The sequence below is a fragment of the Equus quagga genome, chromosome 16, assembly GCF_021613505.1.
Source record: "Equus quagga isolate Etosha38 chromosome 16, UCLA_HA_Equagga_1.0, whole genome shotgun sequence".
Classification (NCBI taxonomy): Eukaryota; Metazoa; Chordata; class Mammalia; order Perissodactyla; family Equidae; genus Equus; species Equus quagga.
In genome coordinates, this window is record NC_060282.1 from 10,109,777 (window position 1) to 10,132,108 (window position 22,332).

The 22,332-nt window shown below is 33.5% G+C and overlaps 1 protein-coding gene across 1 annotated transcript in view; it reads right to left on the minus strand.

Annotated features, from left to right (window-relative positions):
* The window catches only part of PHF20L1 (PHD finger protein 20 like 1), a 73,262-nt gene that overhangs the window by 28,379 nt on the left and 22,551 nt on the right, over positions 1–22,332 (minus strand). Inside the window, exons 5-14 of the mRNA XM_046641860.1 lie at positions 22,136–22,224; positions 21,832–21,909; positions 17,589–17,802; positions 16,881–17,006; positions 11,268–11,350; positions 7,507–7,759; positions 5,239–5,427; positions 4,766–4,972; positions 1,382–1,438; positions 84–191 (exon numbers count right to left, since the gene is read on the minus strand). Of these exons, the coding sequence (XP_046497816.1) occupies positions 84–191; positions 1,382–1,438; positions 4,766–4,972; positions 5,239–5,427; positions 7,507–7,759; positions 11,268–11,350; positions 16,881–17,006; positions 17,589–17,802; positions 21,832–21,909; positions 22,136–22,224 (1,404 nt within the window). The remainder of the gene's footprint in view (positions 1–83; positions 192–1,381; positions 1,439–4,765; positions 4,973–5,238; positions 5,428–7,506; positions 7,760–11,267; positions 11,351–16,880; positions 17,007–17,588; positions 17,803–21,831; positions 21,910–22,135; positions 22,225–22,332) is intronic.

A 22,332-nucleotide genomic window follows, 5' to 3' on the forward strand; every position in this document is an offset into this window, starting at 1 on the left:
CTCCATTTTGGTAAAAGAAAAGAGAAAAGCTGAAAGAATCTTAGAATTAAAAAAATGAAAAATCACCATTTCAGCATCCTTACCATGCTGCTTAGATTTCTTTTTCTTTTTCTTCTTCTTCTTCTGTTTTGGTTTGTAGTGATCTTTGTCTCTCTTCTCTTTTCTTTCTTTATCCTTTTCTTTTCTCTTACCTAAATGACAAGAGTGAGCAAGTTAGTAATCACGATTGATCCTGAGTTGTTCCTTTGTGCTTAACCTAAAAGCAGCATTTACGTTTTTAATCAGCTATTCCAGTCACCTGCCCAGAGTGGATGGGTTCAATTAAACTGTTCCTGTCATGAGTCTGGAACTCCTGATTAGTTTATTGGACTATAAGAGGGGGTCTTCATTAGCAGTGTTGAGAAATCCCAACTCCTGACACCTTAAAGTTAACACAGACAGTGGTTAAAATCTTTAAATGAGTAATATAACTCAGTTTCCTGATGTGGCAAAAAATAAACTCCATAATTTAAAAAAGATCTGACTGACAAGACTCAGCATTTCCATATATAATTTACTGAGAACATATATTAGAAGATTAAAAAACAAAAACAAAAAAACGTGAACTTTTTTCTTTGGAAAAATAAAAAAATTAAATCAATTCATAAATAATTCCTTCAGTCTTTCAATACTTTTCCAGTGTGTACCAAATGAAGGCTAAAAACTGAAAGAAAAACACTTATTTCATTAAACTGATTTTTCACACGCACAAAAAAATTCATTTATCCCAATCACATGTACTTTAAAGAAAACGAATGGATGCTAAAGCAGCATACTACCATGTTTTATTTAAAACTCTTTCACGCATATATTCAACTACTGTGCCACTCAGAATGGTTCAGCCTACAATTTATCAACCATATTTAACCAACTTTCAGTGACCCAGGTTCCAGTTAGCTAATCCACAGAATATCCAAGACTATCATCCATTATTCCAAGATGTTTAGTCATTACAGCACAGAAGATAGAAAAGACAGCAGAAAACATGGTAACTTTTTATAAAGTAGGTTGAAGAAAGTCTGAAAAAATGACTATTTTATCATCCATCTCTAAGTCTTAAGATTAAATGGCAGCTTATTTTTTAATAGCTATAATTTTAAAGATGTTCAGAAACACAAAGTTCTCAGAGACAGCCTTAGATGCCCTTGACAAAAAATACACGTAATACCACAAGATACGTATGAAGAAATCACGTATCTGGTGCTGAGTAACATTAACCAACACTAACACGGATGATCACTTACACCTAAGGAGCACTAACAGGTAAAGTAAGGACAGACTACGTCCTCCCACTGTCAAGCCATCTACAGTCTTTTGCTTAAAGATTACTTTCTGTTCATACCAAATGTTGTTGAGCTTTTTTCTTCCAATTTCACTTTTTTTTCTGTTTTCGATATTCCTGCAGATTTAGGGGAAAAATATGTAAGCTTAAACAGAAAGGGTTAAAAGTATGAAACAATGTTTTAAATTACAATTGCTCACAAAACTCTACATAAAACTCCTTTCCTCTAAAAGTTTACATTATATTATTGCCTGAACTTGTAACAAAAAATTGAGATTTCTTACTTCAAAATACTGATAAAGTAAGTATGACTTTTGTTTCTTCAGATTACCCAGATTAAAATCTTGGTTCCAGCATTTATTAGCTGTATGACCTTGAATACATCATTTAATTTCTCTGTGCTTCAGTTTCCTATCTGCCAAATAGGAATAAGAATATCTACCTCATGTTGTTATCAGGATTATCTGAGTCAAGATATGTAAAATGCTTGGACCAGTGTCTGATAAACAACAAGAGCTTTCTTTCACCTTCTCCTTCGTGGTGGCATAATGATTTGAGACTACATTATTTCTAGAAATAGCATAAATGTGGTTCTAAACATAAAAAAAAGTCAAGATAAATGTACTACGCAATCAGTAAAGATCTGCTCAGGCATCACCGCCTCTGGCAATCCAGAAGATGTTGAAATGCACCTGAGCGGTAGGTCCATGTAACATTTCCACTTCTGTGAAAGTTCTGACACGAACACTATTCAGGTCATCCAAATGAAATATTAAACTTCATATAAAGTATACTGGTTTTCAATAATCTGTATAAAATTTTAAACTAATATTTAACCTCTGATATCTAAAACCAACTTGTACCTTTGAACTCCATCATAAAATGTGTTGTTAGTTAATGATAAAAGCCAAAATAGAATTATTTTACAAATCATTTTTCGTCTCTAACTGTAAAATACAAAGGCTCATTTACATATAAAAAATATTCAACCTCAATGACCTTTAAGTGTCATCATCTAATAGCCCAAAATACACTCTTAAGCCAATAGTGCACCTCAATAATTATGTAGCTGACACAGATACATTTAAACAAGCTTCTCAACTCATATTCAACCATTCCTAATGCTAATATCTTATTTCTGTCTAGAGTTAATCTAAGAAAAATACTATAGTGCATTTAAAACACAATTTCAGTCTATTAAATTATGCTTTAATATCCCCATATACAAGTTTTTGATTTTTCAAAAAAGCTAGCATTTTATTCACCTTACTTCAAATATTTCTATAATTTAAATTAAACATAATAAAAATATAAAAATACCACTCAAGTTGAAATACATATTGCTCTAAGGTAAGTTTCAAACGAAGCTGTCTAAAGTAAGGGATGTAGATCTCTGAACCCTGCTCACTTGCACACGATTTAAAACCCAATAATGTAGAGTGGTTTCTCAAGCCCCTTCCGATATGCTAAATATCTGCTTCTTCTGGCTAAAAAAGAGGCTCTCCCTGAGACTCTCCATGGAAACCCCAGGCTCTGTACAAGGCGTGAACATTTGGTGTGGGGGTGGAAGTAGATTACAGAGTCTCTGGGTGTCGTTTTGTTTTGTACAATTCTGGGGAAAAAACCTGAAAAACACTTTAAAACAAAAAGGTTTTTAAAAAGTAAATGTAAAGCTGATGTAAGATGTCAGACTAAAACTCATCTATTTAAAATACTAGCACAGTGCCGGGCACAGGCAAGTCATCCACAAATCAGCGCTTCTGTGACTGTTACTGGCTCACTCTTCCATACATTGAGCTTCCATATCTTTTAACTCCTTAACGAGGTCAGAATAATTCAGAATCTGTTATACATACATTCAGCAGATAAATAAGAAAAACAGTTAACATTCCCAGATAGTAACAAAACTAATAGCAACAGAACTAAGGCTCCCTCCTTAACTAAAACTGGTTGGCTCTGTTAGAGAAAGCATTCGGATGACAAAATGAAAACAAAGGCATCCACTTCTACAAGAGTACCAATAACTTTCTGTTGAATGCATAGCTAAAAATAATTTCCCAAATGGATATAGATCAGTATACCTTTAACACATTTTTCACATATTCAGTACGGCAACAAACTCCAGATTGTTAAAGAACTGCCTAAGACTTTCACCAGGAAAGATATCTCAAAGGGCCAATGGTAATTCAGAAATCTTGTGGGAAAAGGGAAGGAAAAATCAACTACCCTAAGGATAGAAGGGGCTTAGAAACAGAGTCAAAAGACAACTGATCAGATTTGGAAAATGACAAGAAATGTTTCAAAACATAAATCTTCAGATTTGGGCACTGATTTTTTTGAAACAAGATATGGAAACACTATCAAGTACAAAATAATTTCAATCTTTATTGATAAAATGGAATTGTAGACAATTGTATATTTAGTATTAGTTACATTTTTACTTTGAAAGAAGGAATAAGAGAAGGTAAAGGTGGTAATCTAAAAAGTATATATTTCTTAAGTTACTTCAATTATTTTAACACATACCACCACCAGAAAAGAGCAAGCTCTATTTTATGCTTCATCCAAGAAGTTGATAAAGTGATTTCAGGGAAGAGGCTATTAAAAACAATTATCCTCAATACTATTGGCTCCAAATTAAGAAACAGTTGTTTTTCTTCATTTCAAAACTGACTCAATTCAGACCTCTTTCATCCATCTAATTCTAAATTAGTAATTTACTGGAAAAGCATCTGAAATTAGTATTTGCCTTTTTTTTAATTATACACACTCTTTGGTTGAGGTTAAAATTCTGTAAAACTTCCATATAAAACAATGTAACCATATAAGAGAAATACAAATTAATATTCTGTTTAGATTAAAATAACAACTTGATAAAACACCTCTAAATGGTTTCAGATTAAGATAAATATCATATAATCACCCCCAAAATGTATTACCAAGCATGGCTGATTTTATATACTAGACACCCAAAATAATGTTATAACAAATTACATTTAAATTTGGGAGATTCTACCCCAAAATATGGGATTATATTTAAGATACACGTGTATAGTTAAATTTAAGCTAAGTATATCTTAAACATTAAATTCTATTAAAATCCTTAAACTTCAGTATTGATCCCATTAATTATGCTCTGGCTTCAAAACCAAGAACTTCTGTAATTATATTCAGCTCTAATAATTCCTATTTAGTAGAAATACAATATAAGAAAGAAGCAGGCAAAAGGAAGTAGATTAAAGTGACAGAACAATAAGTATGTCCAGGGAATATGATAGTAAACGGCCACAGAAAAGAACTCAAATACAGAAACCCTACCTCCCATACACATTACCTAAAAGCATTTATGAGGAGGAATTACATAATAAAATAATGTAAATATACATCAAAATGCTATGCCCTATAAAAGCAAGCCTAGCTACTAGTAAAATGAATCCTCTTTACCTGATGCTGTTGGAGCTCCTCTTCCATCAGTTATTGCTTTGGAAGAAGGATTTGTAAGCATCTGTGTTTCTCCCTTTTCTGCCCTGAGACATTCATTATGGTAAGAGGGATCTGGGGCTAGCGGTGCTGTAACTTCCGAACCACGACTTAAGTCAAGAGGAAGATAAGATCCCAGCTTCTCAAGTGACAAATGTGCAACATCAGGCACTATACAAAATAAAGAATGTAAAAGAACGTTAACATACGCAAACTGGCTCAGTTAACATCAACGTGGATTAAAATGTTATATAAGTTCAACAGAGCCTGGCACAAGGGTGGCACTCAATAAATATCTGTAGAATAAATGAAGTGCTTCTAAGTCCAAAAGATATTAACAAGGAAAAAGTAGAAATTTCTTAATATTTTAATTATCTTTATCTCTTAGTGTTTTATCTTCTTTACGTTTGGTTCTATAGGAAATCAATATACATTACCCTCTGGTACTGAAGATTCTTGCTGATTTTGAGAACTGATAGAGAATACTTTCCCATCAGTGGCTGGAGAGGGAGGAGAAATCTTTTCTAGAGAATCATCAGGCATGGGCAAGGTGGCTAAACGCTGAGATCTTCTTCTCCGCTCACTATGCTTGAAAGGTCTAGGGGGGTTCACAGGCTGTGGAGGACCTAGAAAAAGATCTTCAATGTTCACGAAGCAGATACATGCCAGCATCATCTTATAATATTTAAGGAGATAAATGGGAAAAACGATTCAAATTCTGCCCTCTGATGTTGTAAGGTATCCACAAGGAACGGCATGTTCCAAAGTAATCAAAGGCAAAAACTGTGCCTCATTCACAAAAAGAGTTAATCAAAACTTCTAAAATCTAAAGCCTACTAGAAACAAAAGAAAATAACATGGAACACTAATTTCAGGTAGTTTCCCAAGTGACAGAGTACAGTTAATTCTCTCATTGCAGATCGTTGTGTTAGTTGCCATTTTTCCTTTGGGAAAATAGTCTCTGTATAGCCAAAGATTAAAATATGTATATATATATATATATATATATATCCCTTTTGCTACATTACAAATCTAGAAATTCTAAGGAAAAAAGAAAAAACAGGGGGCATAGGTGACAAAAATCTGACATGCATTGTAGAGTTAGTGCTTTACTTGACTTGACAAAGTAAAACTAATGTAAATAATTTTATCCCACCCTCATTCTCCCAAATGGATTTTTATCAACATATGTTTGGGCCTGATTCATTAAAAAAAATTGAACACAAATAGCTTTAAGTACTTATTATGGGCAAATAACAGAATATAATACTGTTCTTTCCCTCATGTGTCTTATCTTATTTTAACTAACTTGCCGAGTCATTTAAGTATTTTCTAGTTATAAAAGAAAAGTTTGGAAATTTTTGTCTTTTTCTTAACCTTTAGTTTTCTTCTTTCTACACGGCATGTAAACATCTTTTATTATTGAGACTGGGCAGGATTACATAGGCCAAAATATTCATGTTCATTTAGAAGGACGTAACAAAAGAGGTCTAAAAAGGCTGACATTTTGAGTATTTAAAAGTATTTTTACAAAAATCAAAATTAAAAGGACAGTGATAATTGAAAAAAAATGAAATAAAATTCAATTGCTGTAACATTGTGGTTATAATACCAAAATGCAAAACAATTTCACAATAAAATACTTATCAATGTCATGCGACATTGTAGTGACTCCTAATGACATTATTTCACAATAAATGCCATAATGAAATGAAGCTTACTATCAGAAAACCATTCAGTTTTTCTGTTCCCATCCTTTCTACTCATGTAATTACAAAGAAAAAAAATCAAAACAAAAAGTACCAAAACCTGATCAAAAACTGAAAAATACGGTTTGGTAGAAGATGTGGCAACTGAATGGAAGAGGAGGTTGATATATTTGATTGATGAAAGTCTTCTTAATACTAACATTTATAATTGTTGTAGAAGATATGCTATGGAAGAGTTCATAACAAAACAAGTCATAGTCACTTACTATTCAGGTGACTAATTCACTTGTTACACGAAGAGCAAAAGAAAAGTATCTCTTACCCAGTGACTTAGCTGGTCACTGTTTTACCTGTCTCTAACTTAGAATTCTAAACTAACACGAGAAACACAGGTCAACACAAATTTTGTCATATACATCTCCAGACCCATGGTGGAAGACTATTTTTAAAAAGAATAAGTTAACTCTTGAAAGATGAGTAGTATTGAAACAGTAAAATCTTTAAAGATAAGATCAAGTAGTATTCTTCTCATTAATAACATTAAACTGAAGCTTGCATTCTAAATCCTAGAATAAGAAGAAAAGATATTGCAGAGGGGTACAGGCAAGTGGGGACAAGAAACCTATCCATAAGAAAGTCTTAGGAGTTAAGGAAAAGCATCCACCTTGGGTCTTTTCCTCTCTCTTTCTGGGTTGTTTTTTTCTTTTTTGTAATGAATCAGGCCTCTCATTGCGCTTGGATTATTAGTTGAGGAGAGTCAAACTACAGTGGAATTCGCGTTATTAAATGGTAAGGTTTCTCAACCAGCAGTACAGTCTGTACAACAAATCAGCCAGAACTGTATATGGCTTTTGCCCCTGAAAGTTTCAAGCCTTCCCTATCATAGCCACTTGAGTTTTAAAAAGCAACTTCATAAAAATACAATATAACTACAATCAAACTGTCTTTAATGTATCTTATAGGATAAGTAACTATTTTTTAAAAATCTGTGCTCACTAGTTTTATTTATCACTGAAGAAGAAAGCTGAGATACAAGCGTCAAATCCTCGACTTGTATTAACTCTGGGGAAAGTGGTGATTTAGGGGGTTTTATACACCCAGAAGAATCTCCAGATTCATGTTTGCATTTCTTGCTGCGAGCCTTCCCTGAAGACAAAGTTGAGGATAACAGTGCAGGTTTCTGAGTGTTGGCAGAACTGCTAATGTCAGCTTCATTTTTTTTCTGACTTTGAGGTTTAGGTGCAATCGCCTGAATAAATAATAAAAAATTGATATTTTTATTTTGGTTTCTTCATTTTTTTCTTGTATTCTATTTTGATTGTTAAGCAACTTTAGTATCCAAAAACATTGTTAAGCAACATATAACATTTCTATTACAAATGAAAAACCAAAAGGAACCCCACAAATTATTAACTAAAAGTTGAATAGGCTGTCTTTAAAGGGATGCTGTCAACTTTTAGTCTAGACTTGGTTTTTTAAAAATATATTATACATATTTTCAAGATACAAAATGTTATCTTAACGGACAAATATCTTCAGTATTAAACTGAAACATATCTCTTTTAAAACCATAATTATCAATGACAATAATAATAAGGTAAATAAACAGAATTTCATGTTTTTGAGCATTAGAGGAATACACTTAAGCTTTTGACTTTCAGATGTTTTCTTATAAAATAATTTACTTTATCAAGTTGAATGTGGAGGTCTAAGTAGACAGTTTCCCTTTAAAGAAAGATCTCAACAGGAAAACAATGACCAAATTAACGAAACATTATCTTTAACTCATTTTAGTGCTGAAAGCTAGAGTTTCATAAGCATAATGCATCATGAAATCAAAGCTACCAGCAATACAGAGTTAAAAGACTAAAAAAACAATACAAAACAAGCAACAAAAAAAAAACCAAGAAGTAAAACCAAGTGTAAGTTAAAAACATTGGATTTAAAAACAAAATACGTCGCATTCTTAGATGAGAGTTTTTACCTTCTTCCTGCCAACTGATACTTTTAAAAAAAAATTAGAACTTTGTCAGTTCTTTCATAAAGAATATCTTTATTCACTTGGCAGTAAATTTCCTACATATGTGAAAATATATATGAATGTGTCCAAAGACAACAGAGAATAGCCACATTGGATGGATTCGCAATCTATGGTGTGGGAATGCCTAAACTGTGTCCTTCTGATAGACGTATCTGAGAGCAAAATAGGAGACACACATTTATTTAAATCTATACTAAGACAAGATTCTAGAAAGAATCCAATTGCTAGCACTATAAAAAACAAGCTTGTCCCCAAAAACCCTTTTTACTTCGATCTTTTGTGAGGGATGACCATCAGGTCTGTAGTCTGCAGCTGTCTGGAATATGAAAGATAATTGTCTGGGGATCAAATAGCTTTCTGTTCCCATTAAAATACAAGGTGCTCAAATTATGGTGGAAAAAAAAGTGTATATTTGATAATTAAGTAGGGCATTTTCGAATGTTCTACAGATGGCATGTTGAACATACCACATAAAAGGGCTAGTGTCAAGTGTCCCATTCAGTTGTCATCCTTGCTATTCTTGAATTTACTGATCACATGTGTCCAAGTGCAGATGAATCATTTGAAAAAGTACTCCATAAATGGAAAGGATTCCTAAGCTTATCATAAAAGGTGTTGCCAGAAAAGTAATTAGAGCCATTCCTTGTAAATCAACAATTTTATTGTTCATCTTCACATTTGTGAGAGACATCACTACAGCATCCATTACTCTTGAGTTACAAAGTTATAAAACAAGATTTTAAAACTTAAATTAATATCTTGATAAGGTGCTTAACTTCTAAACAAGGACAAATTAACATTTTTAAAAACTTACTGAATTATGCATCTAATGCAGGTTTTATCCAAAAGTAAATATAACATGACAATTCCCTAATACAATTAATCTATAATTAATAATCTGAGAATTGGGGTTCAAGACCACAGAGTTTGAATTTTTTTTATGTAAATAAAATAAATTCATTAACACAGTAAGTTTTGGCTATAGGCCTGTTATAGATCTATGCCGTGAATGACGTGACTTTACTCATCAGGACAACAGAGGTCAGTGACCATCAATACCTCTCCTTTAAGTCTATTATTGATACCAATTGAGATATAATTAAGAGTTTTATAACTCGGCTTTTTAACTCTGAAGCAGGGCAAACACTTAGCATAAAAATTAAGTTTGATTACAAAACATTTCCACATTGAAATCAACCTGAATGACAAAAAATGAGGGAGCAGCATGATGTTCCTTAAAAATCTAAAATAATTTACAAAGTTTTCATTAATGATTATTGGTCTCTTTGTTACAAAACTGGCAAGGACTCTCAAAAATGTTTTAATTATGCAAAGAGAAACAGCCGAGTTACCCAATATTTCTTTCTTACTTTTTTTAAACTCAATTTCAAAATGTTGTTTTCTGTACTTCTCTCTGAAATGGGCACTGCCCTCTACACTAACTTTCACATATAATAAATAATTTTCACAATCACATTCACCTCAGCAGGATTGTGCATAATGAAAGATTGACATTGTAATGAATTTTCCAGAAACATTTTATTACCCAAGTCCCTGATTTATCGCATTCTGAGAATACCATAAACAGTGGTGAAGATACAAAATATTGTTATTATCTGGGATGCTGAATATAGTAATACACAGTAAAAAAGTCATTTAAAATTTGGTTGATATACTGACAATAACGGCAAAGACTTAACCGTTTGATGATCACAGAAAATCAGAAGGTGTGATTCGCTGACATATTAATCAATTTAAAAGACCATTGATCTAATACAACATTAATGGAGGCACCAAAACAACGCACTCTTATCAAATCAGGCCTAAAATAACCCTGAAAAACTCAATACAATATCAATTAAATTTGGACTATTTTTTTAAAATGCATATAGAGAAGAGCAAAAGATATTCATTTTAAAGTCTTCTTTATTAGGCTACTAATAAAGAAAATTAAAATAATACAAAAAAGATATATTAAAACTACATTAAGGCTCAGATTTTAAAACAGGAGAACCAAGGAAATGCAGTTATGGCTATCACTGTGTTCTCAGAGTCTTACAGTGCCCGAGAAGTTAAGCCCTTAGAGTGTAAAGCATGCACAGTTCATTATGTACACGTATTGTGGGGAATCCGAAGGCAGCCAAGGCCAAACCCAGCAGCTGCAACCTTCACTCTTAAATTCCTCTATTAGGTGGTTTAAAGACAGACCCTTAATAGTTTTTCTAAATTCTCTTTTTTTGTAGTTATTAAAATATACATCCTAGCAAAAATGTATGGCTCATTGATCAATTCATAAAACACATAGCCAGTCTAACAACACCAATTGTTACAATATAAAAGAAACTTCTTACAAAAGAAGCTTTATTGGATGTCAAAAAACCCTGTTTTAACTCACAAATGGAAAGTATTTGTGTAAGGGTCTCTTTGTAAGCTAAAGGTGATCCAGCTGGAAGCTTATACCCTGGGATGCCTGTCTCCAGGCCTTCAAATGTTGGAGACAAAGGCTTTAATGCCAGTCTATTGAAAACAAACGCTAATGACGTCTGTAGTTTATCTGTACACCTTGGAGGAGGCAGAGTTAAAAATATATCATCAATTAATTAGCTTCCCATTCCCATATCTAACCAAAAGGGCAATCTCAGTTACGTGGATACTATAGCTCCGTGATCATTCCAGTTGGGAACCTTGGAAAAAATCAAATGCTACCATTTCATACCTGCTCCAGCATTGGAGCCGTTTCATTGCAGTCTTCCTTTTTTTCAGCACCATCCACCCCAACAGCTTTGGATGCCAACAAACCTTGAGAAAAATTGTACAGAAATGGCTTATTAGAAAAAATACTGACTTTCACCCTAATTAACTTCTCAAAAATTTTAGCAGTTGAAATTCCCCATACTCTCCAATATCTAGGAAGTAAATATTCTCACAAGTTTACTTGTCAAAAAAAGTTTACTTTGTCAAAAAACAAAGGCCCCTAATATGGACTCATGGGACTGAATCAGAACTTGAGAATTAGACACAGTTGTTTTTACTTTTTATATTACTCCTAAAGATATCCTTTAACAACCACATGCATGTACATTTGTTCTATAAAAATTTAACTTCTATGGCTTAATGTTCAGAAACCTAAGACTGCTCAGATTGTTAATACTCAGAATATGGGCTTTGTCTACACAAGTGAAATAAAATACAGAACATTAAGATGTGAGAAATCCTTCCAAACATCTAAAATATAAAATAAGACTGTTGTTGTTGTATTATTGGCTAAAAAAAATGCTCCCAATTTTTAATTTCACTTGGATCCTCTAACCTAAGCTTTGTGGGTTTATCTCTATACTCAGTTGTAGTTTATCTGTTTACAAAAGTGCCAAAAATATTGATGGATCAATTTTAGGTTGGGAAAAAAAGTGTGGGTCCTCCCTACAACATTTGAACTTACTTAATATTCCAGCCTCATTATACAAATGATAAAATAATTTGGGAGTTCCAATTTTCTCCAATGTATACCACTAATTCTCAATTTTAGAAGACAGACTATTTTATCTGGAGCATATATAATTACCTTTACAAGGCATTAAAAATCTGCTTTAATTTATAAATTAAAGGCATTTACTTGGTCCAGATTCTTCGCTAAGCACCTAAGAGGTAAATGCAATGAAGTCAGGTTTATAACCCTTGTATAATTACAAGTATTTATTTTTTGCTTATGGTCACCAAGTGCACAAAATGTCATCAAAATCATTTTTGTGTCATTTCAAAGTTGACCACACAAAACCTTTGCTTCAAAGGAAGCATGTTTAACAATCAACAACTTAATAACTTACTACAGAAATTACACCACCTACATTATTGAAGCTGTCTACAGAATATTTAAAAGGAGAAAATAGGTGCCCCCAAAGACCAGATAAATTTGAGCTATCCATGTAGCAACATCTGTTGACTTTTTCAGATAACTATTTCAAAGATTTTAAGTATTCTAAGCAGGAATGCAAATTAAAATTGTACTGTTTAAGTAGTATTAGAGCTAAGTGTTAAATTAGGCAAAAGGCACCTTTCCTTGATTGGAAAGTTGAACATCTAGCCCTTGGAATTGTAATGTAGAAGAGAAAAGGCATAGTGTAAAACAACGATTTTGATACATCAATGAATGGTATTAAAACCAGTACTTGGTCCAGTTTGAGATAACAATCTACATAGTTCATTCCAGTCTCACACAATATCAAGAATATACTTAAATGGGGAAAACAACCCAATATATAAATAATTTTATGGAAAAAAGTTTATAAACCTTAAATTCAATCATAATTATATAGAACTTCTAAACATAATTTTAGATGACTGAAAAATACATGGCATTGAGTATGTTTTTAACATTTAAAACCACATTCACAAGGTTTTTCTTCTCTAATATTTTGAGAATCAATACTACTGAAATACAGAGAAAAATAATTAGAGAATCAAGTTCTTCTTTTGCAGGGAACTGAGTAGAGGTTGTACTTCTAAGAATTATTCAAAAAAGAAAAATATTTGCTATTCAAGCTATTAAATATCTTATATGTTGTTTCCCTTCATATAAGTGGTAGAAATGCTATTTAAATCTCATCAATAGGTGGAATAGATCACAAACTACAAAATTAGAAATAAGGTACTACAAGTTTTAAAAGAAACCAAATAATTCAGCTATACTCTGTGAATTTAAATTAGGATATTACAGATCCAACTAATTAAAAGCAATTCCCATTTAATGGTTTGTGAAGGAAAAATAAAGCTTTGTAATGTTCATATAAAAAGTATTTAATAAAAAAATACTTAAAATGAGATTAGAAAATACTTGGTATCTAGTGAATTCAAAAGCCCCAAATGTGGGGCCGGCCCCGAGGCCAAGTGGTTAAGTTTGTGCGCTCTGCTTCAGCGGCCCAGGGTTCGCCGGTTCGGATCCTGGGCAGAGACCTAGCGCCGCTCATCAAGCCATGGGCATCCCACAGAGAAGACCTAGAAGGACTTACAACTAGGATAGACAACTATGTACTAGGGCTTTGGGGAGAAAAAAAGAGAGAAAGATTGGCAACAGGTGTTAGCTCAGGGCCAATCTTCCTCACAAAAAACCTCAAACGTGATCAGTACAAAGCTTTTCATACTTCACATGCATACCAACTTATAAAAGAATTACCAAATATAAACAGCAAAAGGGGGCAAAAAATAAAACGTGTCCTCGAGGAGAGGACTCTGACGACTGCCGCCTTAAGAGGCAGTCCAAAATCTGCATCTTGACCTGCTAACATTCCAGGGAGAAATACAATGTCCTCAGACAATGAGAAGAAGTGGAAAAACATAGATAGAAATGAAATTAATTTTAGTTATTTGCAAATATGTATTAATTATCAATATATTACTAACAGGTCCTCCTCCAGAAGAATATATCTACAGAGTAATTATCTTAACAGAATGCATTATATAGTTTAAAAAATTACTTAAGCATCAGGTAGAGTATCAAGTATTCATGAGTCCCAGCCACAAAGTTACAATTTCTCAATACGCTACTTCAGCTATAAAATATATAGTTGGTCTCTCCCTGCCAAAGGAATAAACAGAGTAGAGACCAGAGCACCCCGGAATGACCAACAGGAGGAAAGAAAGAACAAAATGGCTAAATTTGTGGTTTACTTTTCATCCAGGGATTCCAAAAACGCAACATTCTTGCTGAGATTAAGAATCAAATAATCCTGATATTATTATCAACAAGATATTACTGGCCAATTCAAACCTCTTGTTTTTAAAATTATTTTTAAAATTCGTTAAGCTGCACAAACATCTCTCAGCTGGCTGAACTTCTAGGAACTCCTAGAACTATTACAAACAGACCAGGTACCAACTGCTGATGTTTCTTCTTTTACTCCCTTGACAGCCTGTATTTTAAAAGCCATTCAAATTTGCTTGCCACTTTGTCCCAAAGTAGGACTCTTGATCCTTTTTGTAAAATTGTGTATTCTAAATCAGTATGCATAAAGTACATAACTATCAATGAGGTACATTACATAACGAAAAATCAGACTCTGGAAGAACATGTATATATACAACTGTAATTTCAATGTCTACGTAATCAGAAACCTTGAACAGAGCCATCCTATACCATTCCTTGCAGAGAAATCAGGTGTAGAATCTCTGTAGGGTGTGTATATGGGGAAGGGAACAGAGACAGTGAATAAATTAATTTTATCCAGTGGCTGGTCCACTTATTTCCAACTAGAACTATTCAAAAAATAAATAAAACGGAGTTGGGGGAAATACATCAGAGCAGCATGAGATGCTGCCATGACTGTGCCCTATTCCTCTCAGCAGTGACGGGACAAAAAGACACATAAACGAGCGTGATAAACTTAAAATACACCATAATTCCATAATGAAATCACTATTTTATATTAGTTCTCATCTCTTCTTATGGTCTACAAATGAAATTTACTGTACAGAGGCAAGCCTGAGTTTCAACCATTGAAGACAATCTTATATTATCTATTGTGTTTTTGCATGATAGAGTTGTAACACGAAATCAGAAACAGATGCAGAGAGATGAACTATTAAAAGGATTAACATACATCAAAATCTTCTGAGTAAATAAAAGCAAAAGATCATAACAGTTTCACTTTCGTAAAACCTTACGCTTTTCTACTGCTACCAAACTATCACTTGTCCATTTGAGATTCTCAAGAAGTGCAGACAAAGTCCCTCCACGGAAGCACAAGGTGTTACTAAGCAACCAGTATTAGAACTTCCTTGAGGTACATGCTAAAATGGTTCTTTTCTTCCCACTACTGTCTTTTCAAAGCCATGTGGAGATAACGCATCATTGTGTGTCCAGTAATGCACATGTAACAGTATATTGCCTGAAACTAAAATCGGGTTATCCAGATTGTAGGAAAAACTGTGATGTTGGCAAGCTGGCAGGTGCAGTGTCAGTGTCATTTCCATCTTCCTTGATTTTGGCTCCTCCAATAGAGTGGTTTCAATCTTGGTATCACAGGAGTTAGAAGCACTATTTCACTTCTCCACCGTACAAAGCACTGGATTCCATTATTCTAATGCAAAACTGAAGTTTCAAATTGCCATCATAATAACCACTTGGATAACATTTTGGCTTTCTCCAAAGCTAACATTTTCTAAGGAAAAGTTGGAATGGGTGAATTGATTTGAAATATTTCCTGTCCTGGGGCCAAATATATTCTTTATCAGAGAAAGGCACAAAAATAATATTAACAAGTAGAAAGACTAAATATTCTCACCTGCTGAAACCAACGATAATCACTTAGATGAAGCCTATACTTAAACAGGGGTTCTAAGGAACCCTCAGCTGCAGAGGCATCTTTCAGTGGGCTTCCTCCACTCTTTAGAAAATGGTCAAAATGTTTAATTTACATTATTCTTGGATCTGACAACGAAATCAATCTTCTTTAAATTATTTAGAATGCCGACAAAGATTTATATAGCTTTATTAGGCCAAAGGTACTGAAAACCATTTTGTCCTTAAAATAAGAACATACGACTGAATAAAGTATTTTAGCTCGCCTTTTAACATATACTCAGAAAAATCAAAAATTGGATATGTTTACAATTTCTTTTTAAGACCAGAGATCATTAGGCTGAATAAGTCTTGGAAGTGATGAGGCCTAGTATGACTGGCCCCAATTTTAAAACTTAAATCCCTTCTTCGACAAACACTAACCAAGCTAGACTTCTCACTGTTTTTCACCATCCTAGCAAACTACTTCCTAAATTACAACAAAGCCCAGAGACAGAAGCCCAGATTCTAGAGACCAACCTGAAGATAAGGATAGAAACTAAAAGAACTTATAGAAGTACTTGTCCATCAGGAATTAACAGATTCAGAAACTGAATTTAATTCAGCATCCATCTTTCGAACCATATATGTTACCATCCTTAATGAGACTGGTCAAGAGTAAGAATGTTTGTAAAATAACATTTAGAACCTCAGACATTATGTCACCTCAGATTGACAAAAGCAGTTAATTCAATTCTTACATAAACTACTTCTACCCACAAGGTGATTTAAAAACTGTGGAATTTTGTAACCTTTGACCCCATCAATCCTCACAACATCCCTGTGAGGTAGGTAGAGGATATGTGATATTTTTCACATTTCACAACAGAAAAAGCTGACAGTATTGAAAGATGATCTTGAAGAAACATAAAACAACTGTCTTCCCTATTAACCAGTTAGTTACACTAAACCAAAAGACACATTTTGCTTTATTAAAAACAAACTACTCTAAAATCCAACCCTCCATTCCCCCCAAAAAGAAGCATCGTAGTTTACCAGTAATCTTGTTAAGTCGAGCTCTCTTTGCCTGAAAGGAGTTGCCTTGATTATTTTTCCTCTTGTTTGATAATGTGCTCTCTGGCTGTGGAAAGACCATCTTTGGAACGTTCTCTACATGAAGTCCTACTTTTAATAGAATACATATATGAGAGTTTATCTATAATGCAACGTTAAAACACACAATTTTTCTTTAAATAGCAAAACAGTAAAAATACTTTGCACTTATTTTTTTTAATCTAGTGCTTGACAAAGAACTTTGAAAAATACAAATCTCTCCAGACAGATATATTAGAAATAAAAAACTGCTAAGCAGTTATTCTTTAGGAAAGAAAAGCAGAAAGGGAATGACTTACTGCTTTTCCCCCATATTATATACTGACATACATGCAGAAGCATTTAAAAAGTCAAAGAAAAAACACAACACAAACAAAAAAACCAAAAACCTACTACCAAGAAGTTACAAATTAAAATCTCGACTCATTTCTATCAAAGAATATTGAGGGCATCCACCATCAAGTACCCATCTTAGACCATTAATCTCCACGTTTATAAGATGCTAAAAAACGTAACCATCATATTACGCTAGGGAAAAAAGCCTAATAATTTAACCATATAGTCAAACTACAGGTAGCCAAGGGGTTTGACTTATTCACTACATGAGTTCAGCACTGCCATGAGGAATGAACGCAAGAACAGATTCTGTACCAAATGTTTCGCTAGATGTGGGCAGATCTTCCTTCTTCTCAACTTCTGGAGTGGCTACGGAAGTTGAAGTTTCTTCCTTTTTTGAAGGTACTTTAAACCATTTTCTCTCCTCTTTCTCTTTATCTTTATTGCTGTTAGCGCTGGTTCGAGGTTTGTTCCCTGTTTTATTCTTGGCTGCAGCTGCAGCAGCTGCTTTGACTAAAGCTATCCAATCCTCCAAAGGAAAAACACAAAACATGTGAAGCATTAAAAATTAATCAAAATTTAATTACACTAATGAATAAAAACACGTATCACATTTTCAAAGCCACTTTCACTCACACACAAATATAAAAATCGGATTAACCATATTTACAAGGTAAATCATCGACATGGTAGATTATCAAACTTAATAATCTAACGGGTTAGGTGGACTGTATAACCTTAAAATAAAATAGAAAAATATCCTATAATAAATACTCCTTTGATATATTTTCACAGAAAGAAAATCTACAATAGAGGAAACCTATGACAAACGTGGAATATTACATGACATTCTGCCTTAGTACTTTAGGGTTTAAATGCTGAGTTGCATTTCTTTTCTGTCATAGGGTAGATCATCAAAGAAATACGAGAAAAATGACTATGTTGCAATTTTTCAAAGATTAAAAGAAATGTATTCCCACTGAGCAAATTACTATTCCTTATTAGGAACAATATGCCACTCAAAGTATGGTCAATTTCACAGAAATCAAGGTATGATTTTGCTATATTTTTTAAAGTTTTTAAAATTCAGATACCAATTTATCCCAACAGCTTAACACTATTAATGAAAGAAAAAAAGAGCCACTTGACTTGACCAAGGCAAAGTAGTATACACTGTCAGCCTCCAGATTAATTTTCCTCCCTCTACAACTTCCAGGGTCTGTGTTAGCTACCATTCTTCCAAGATGGGAATATTTATTTTCCTGTATTAATTTTTTCAGTTTGTTGCTAAGTAATTTTACTACGCATTTTAACTAAAAATGCTTATTGTAAAAAATATGGAAAGATGTAAAGAAGTGCTACTAATATTTAAATTTTTACAATTCAAGAAGATTTATTTTAAACAAATATTCATAATATCTCTACAGAGTTAATCTTCCACTGAGGCCACTAAGCTGTCAAATAGATCACCAATTCCAATACAACCCAAACGCATAATATGTTAAATTCTTAGTTCAAGCAACTAAAAACAATTTCACAACATCAAATGCATTTAACTCATAAGGAACATTAACTAACACAGGTCATTAAGCAATACAGGTTGATGGCTGCTCACTCTTGAAAATATATGGTGAAGACAAAAAGCCTTTAAGAATAAAAATACGTCTCTCCCCCATGATTGAAATGAAGTGAAAACATCATGAGAGTGCACCTAACATGTTCATTCACCAATTCTCTATTGAATACCCCATTATGTATGCCAGGAACCATGCAAAGCATTAATGAGACAACAGGTGCTAAAAGATGCTGCCTAAAAACCCCAGGAACGCCTCGGCCCTGGGGTGACCACATCTTTGCTCCTGCTTGGAAGACACCCAACATCTAGCTTTCCCAGTATTTTAAACCACGTCCACAGTACAAGTCTTATTAGAAAGTGAATTATGACAAAGTTGTGAAAAAAATATTTCTATCTCTAGTTTGTAAAACAAATAAACAAACAGATGCACTAGTATTCTCCAACCCCAGTTTTACTTACAACCACTTTCTTTTTGGTTCTTCCCATAAGGAATTGACAGGCAAATAAAATTAACTATAAAACAATGTGACAGGAGGGATAGTAGGGAAACAAACAAAATATTCTGAAAGAACGAAGGAGAAAAGATTAATTTTGACTGAAGAGAAAGCCTAGGGCAAGGCTTCAGGGAAAACGGCAGATGAGTTGAACCCTGAAGTAGGAATTTACTAGGGAAAAGCGCAGAGGAAAAGGAGTAAAAGGGCACTCCAAGCAAAAGGAAAACCATTAAGGAAAGGCATGGCAGTCCAAGTGCACACGAAGGAGAAAGAGGTTCACGGGTCACGGAGCAATCTGGGCAGCTGACAGTTTTATGGCTAAGTTAAGCCTTGAGACTGACGTTTAAACAGCGAAAAAAGAAAGCACCGCCAACGAAAAAGACTGAGAGAGCAATCAACAAGACACAAGAGAAACAAGAATAAGAACAACCAGACAAGCAGAGAAAAGTGCTAAACTCAGAAGAGATCCTACATTTGCAGTCTTATTCAGAGAAGAGTAGTTAATTCTGGGTTCCACAATGTGGGAAAATTTCAGTTGTTTGAGAAATGCTGAAAAACGCCAGGGGTAAATTCCATCCCAGTTGTTTTCTATCTCCAATAAAGAAAAAATTAGGAGAGAGAGATTCCTGTTGTACCTTGTAAAAGTAAAATTAGATATAAAAAACAGTTCTTGATCATATGACTTTAATAATCATGGGAATCACTGCAGTTGTGTGATTAAAGAATTCTCCCATTATTTTGCTCTTCTGTTTTTAAATAAGATGCACTATCAAAAATAGCTGGTGTGATCCTTCCATGAATTAAAACTAATGAGATGCGTCAAAGTTCCCTGTAGATAACACAATAGTGAGCACAGTTTGAAATCAGATCTGAGTTTGGTCCCTCTGCACATTATGGCTGAGTGCAATTTAAAGTACATCAGTCAGTTCTCTAACTTCTGAATTCCTCAACTGTAAAACAGAAATATGAATCATACCTGCATCAAAGGATTTGCTACGAAAATCAAATAAAACAATAGACAGAAAAAATGTTTTCTAACTAGTAATGGATCTTATGAGACAACTCACTCTTTAACTCTAGCGAGTTCTGGTGTAAATTTCCTATCAGTACACTCTCAAGAAGAAGAGAGGAGAGAAAAAGCTATAGAAAGTTTAGAGCAGAACATTTCCATTGTGCATTTGATGCCTTATCTTTTGCTTGTTTTGTAAAAAAAAATTTTACTGTCTATCTTTATAAAGGAATTCTCCAAGTACTCAAAATCTAGAAGGTAATATGCAAAGCTGGATTCTCTTAGCACTGCCCAAACAACTCCCGCTTTAGATGAAAACAAGTCAAAAACTTGTTGGGAAAAAAAAGACACTCATAAAATGAGAGCACGTTATAAAAGACAACTCTACAAATATTTTTTATGTGCTTGTAAATAAAAATTATGAAGAAAAATGTAAAATTAAGGGAAATATACAGCTACCCATCTTTTCTCCAGTAGTCTATGTTTCGGCATTGATTTTAATGCTAACATACATCACGATGTGTGCCAGATGGTTTGTGCCATCTCAGAAACATCTGAATAACCAGAGGAACAAAATAATAGTTTTGAAACAAAAAAGTTGAGAATTTTGTTTAATTAAACAAATATATATTAAACTAAGTTCCCAATGTTTTAATCAGTCTTTCTAGGCAATAACCAAGAAATCACACCACTGAATGCTTAAAAGAATATTTTATTTATACATACAAGTAGGAAGACACAAAGCAATTTCCTGATCAAAAGTATTTCCATTTTAAATTGCATTTCCATATTAACCGGGGAAAAAACCTCCGCTAGCTGATCATTTCAAAACTAAATTTTTGAAAACAAGGTGATTTAAAACAATCGCACTTCTCAGAAGATGTCAGGACTGATTTTTTAAATGCAGTGGTCTACATGTCTAGATGACTAAATGTACACACTTGACTGGAGCTAACCAGGTGATTTCAACACAGTTCAGGATGACATTTTTCACTGCATGGGATGGAACAAATATGTAGCATATTTCTACATTAAGACATTTTTATAGATTACTTGCAATTTCTGAAAATTAATTGTAGGTCCAGGTGCTGAAAATCCCAAATAACAGCAGAACATAAAAGAAAATATTTTAAATTTCTATTGGCACCTTTTCTTTCCAGTATTTCAGGAAACATATTCAACCAATGGAATTCACGGTTTTAACTTCATCCCAGATTCTCCTTCAAATGCTTACCGTTCATTCTTGCTTTGAGCAGTGACAAAGCATGTAATACACTGCTTACATCATGACTCAGAGAGCCCTACCTGAAACAGCCTACAGAGTGTCAGGTAAGCGCCTTTTAAAAGATGATTAATGACTATGATTTATAGAAGGAAAGAAGAAGATAAACTCAATATAAAATTTTATATTAAAAATTAACTTTCTAAATGATACTATATACCAGAAAAAACAAAATGAAATTAAAAAAAGGCACTTACCTCACTTCCCATAGACTGGTTACACGATCCAGCTGGGTCGATAGGACAACACCAGCTTAGTGGATGCTGGGATTTCACCTGGAACAGAAACTAGTGACCTATAACTTTAGCAGGTCTAAAACCAAATAAGCAAAAATCAAGTGTATGATTTATTTTACATTCTAAGCTTCTTTTTCTTGCTGCTATTTGGGGCTATCAGCACATAATCCTACAATTAGTTCATTTTAAAATATATATATTTTTTGCTCAGTCACCATTCAAGAAGCGACCCCTTTGTGTAGCTAGGAATGCTGAACACTCTTACCTGCCCCTTAGCATCCTCAGGCATGGCTTTAATGTGCATTCTTTTTAAACAACGAATTACTCCATCATAAAACTGAACTGTGAATGTTCCTGAAACAGGAGCAAGTCAGAATCATTAGGAAATACAATTTAGTCTTACAGCAACACTTGAAATCTAACAAGTAATGCCTTGATAGAAATACTCTGTAATTGTAATAA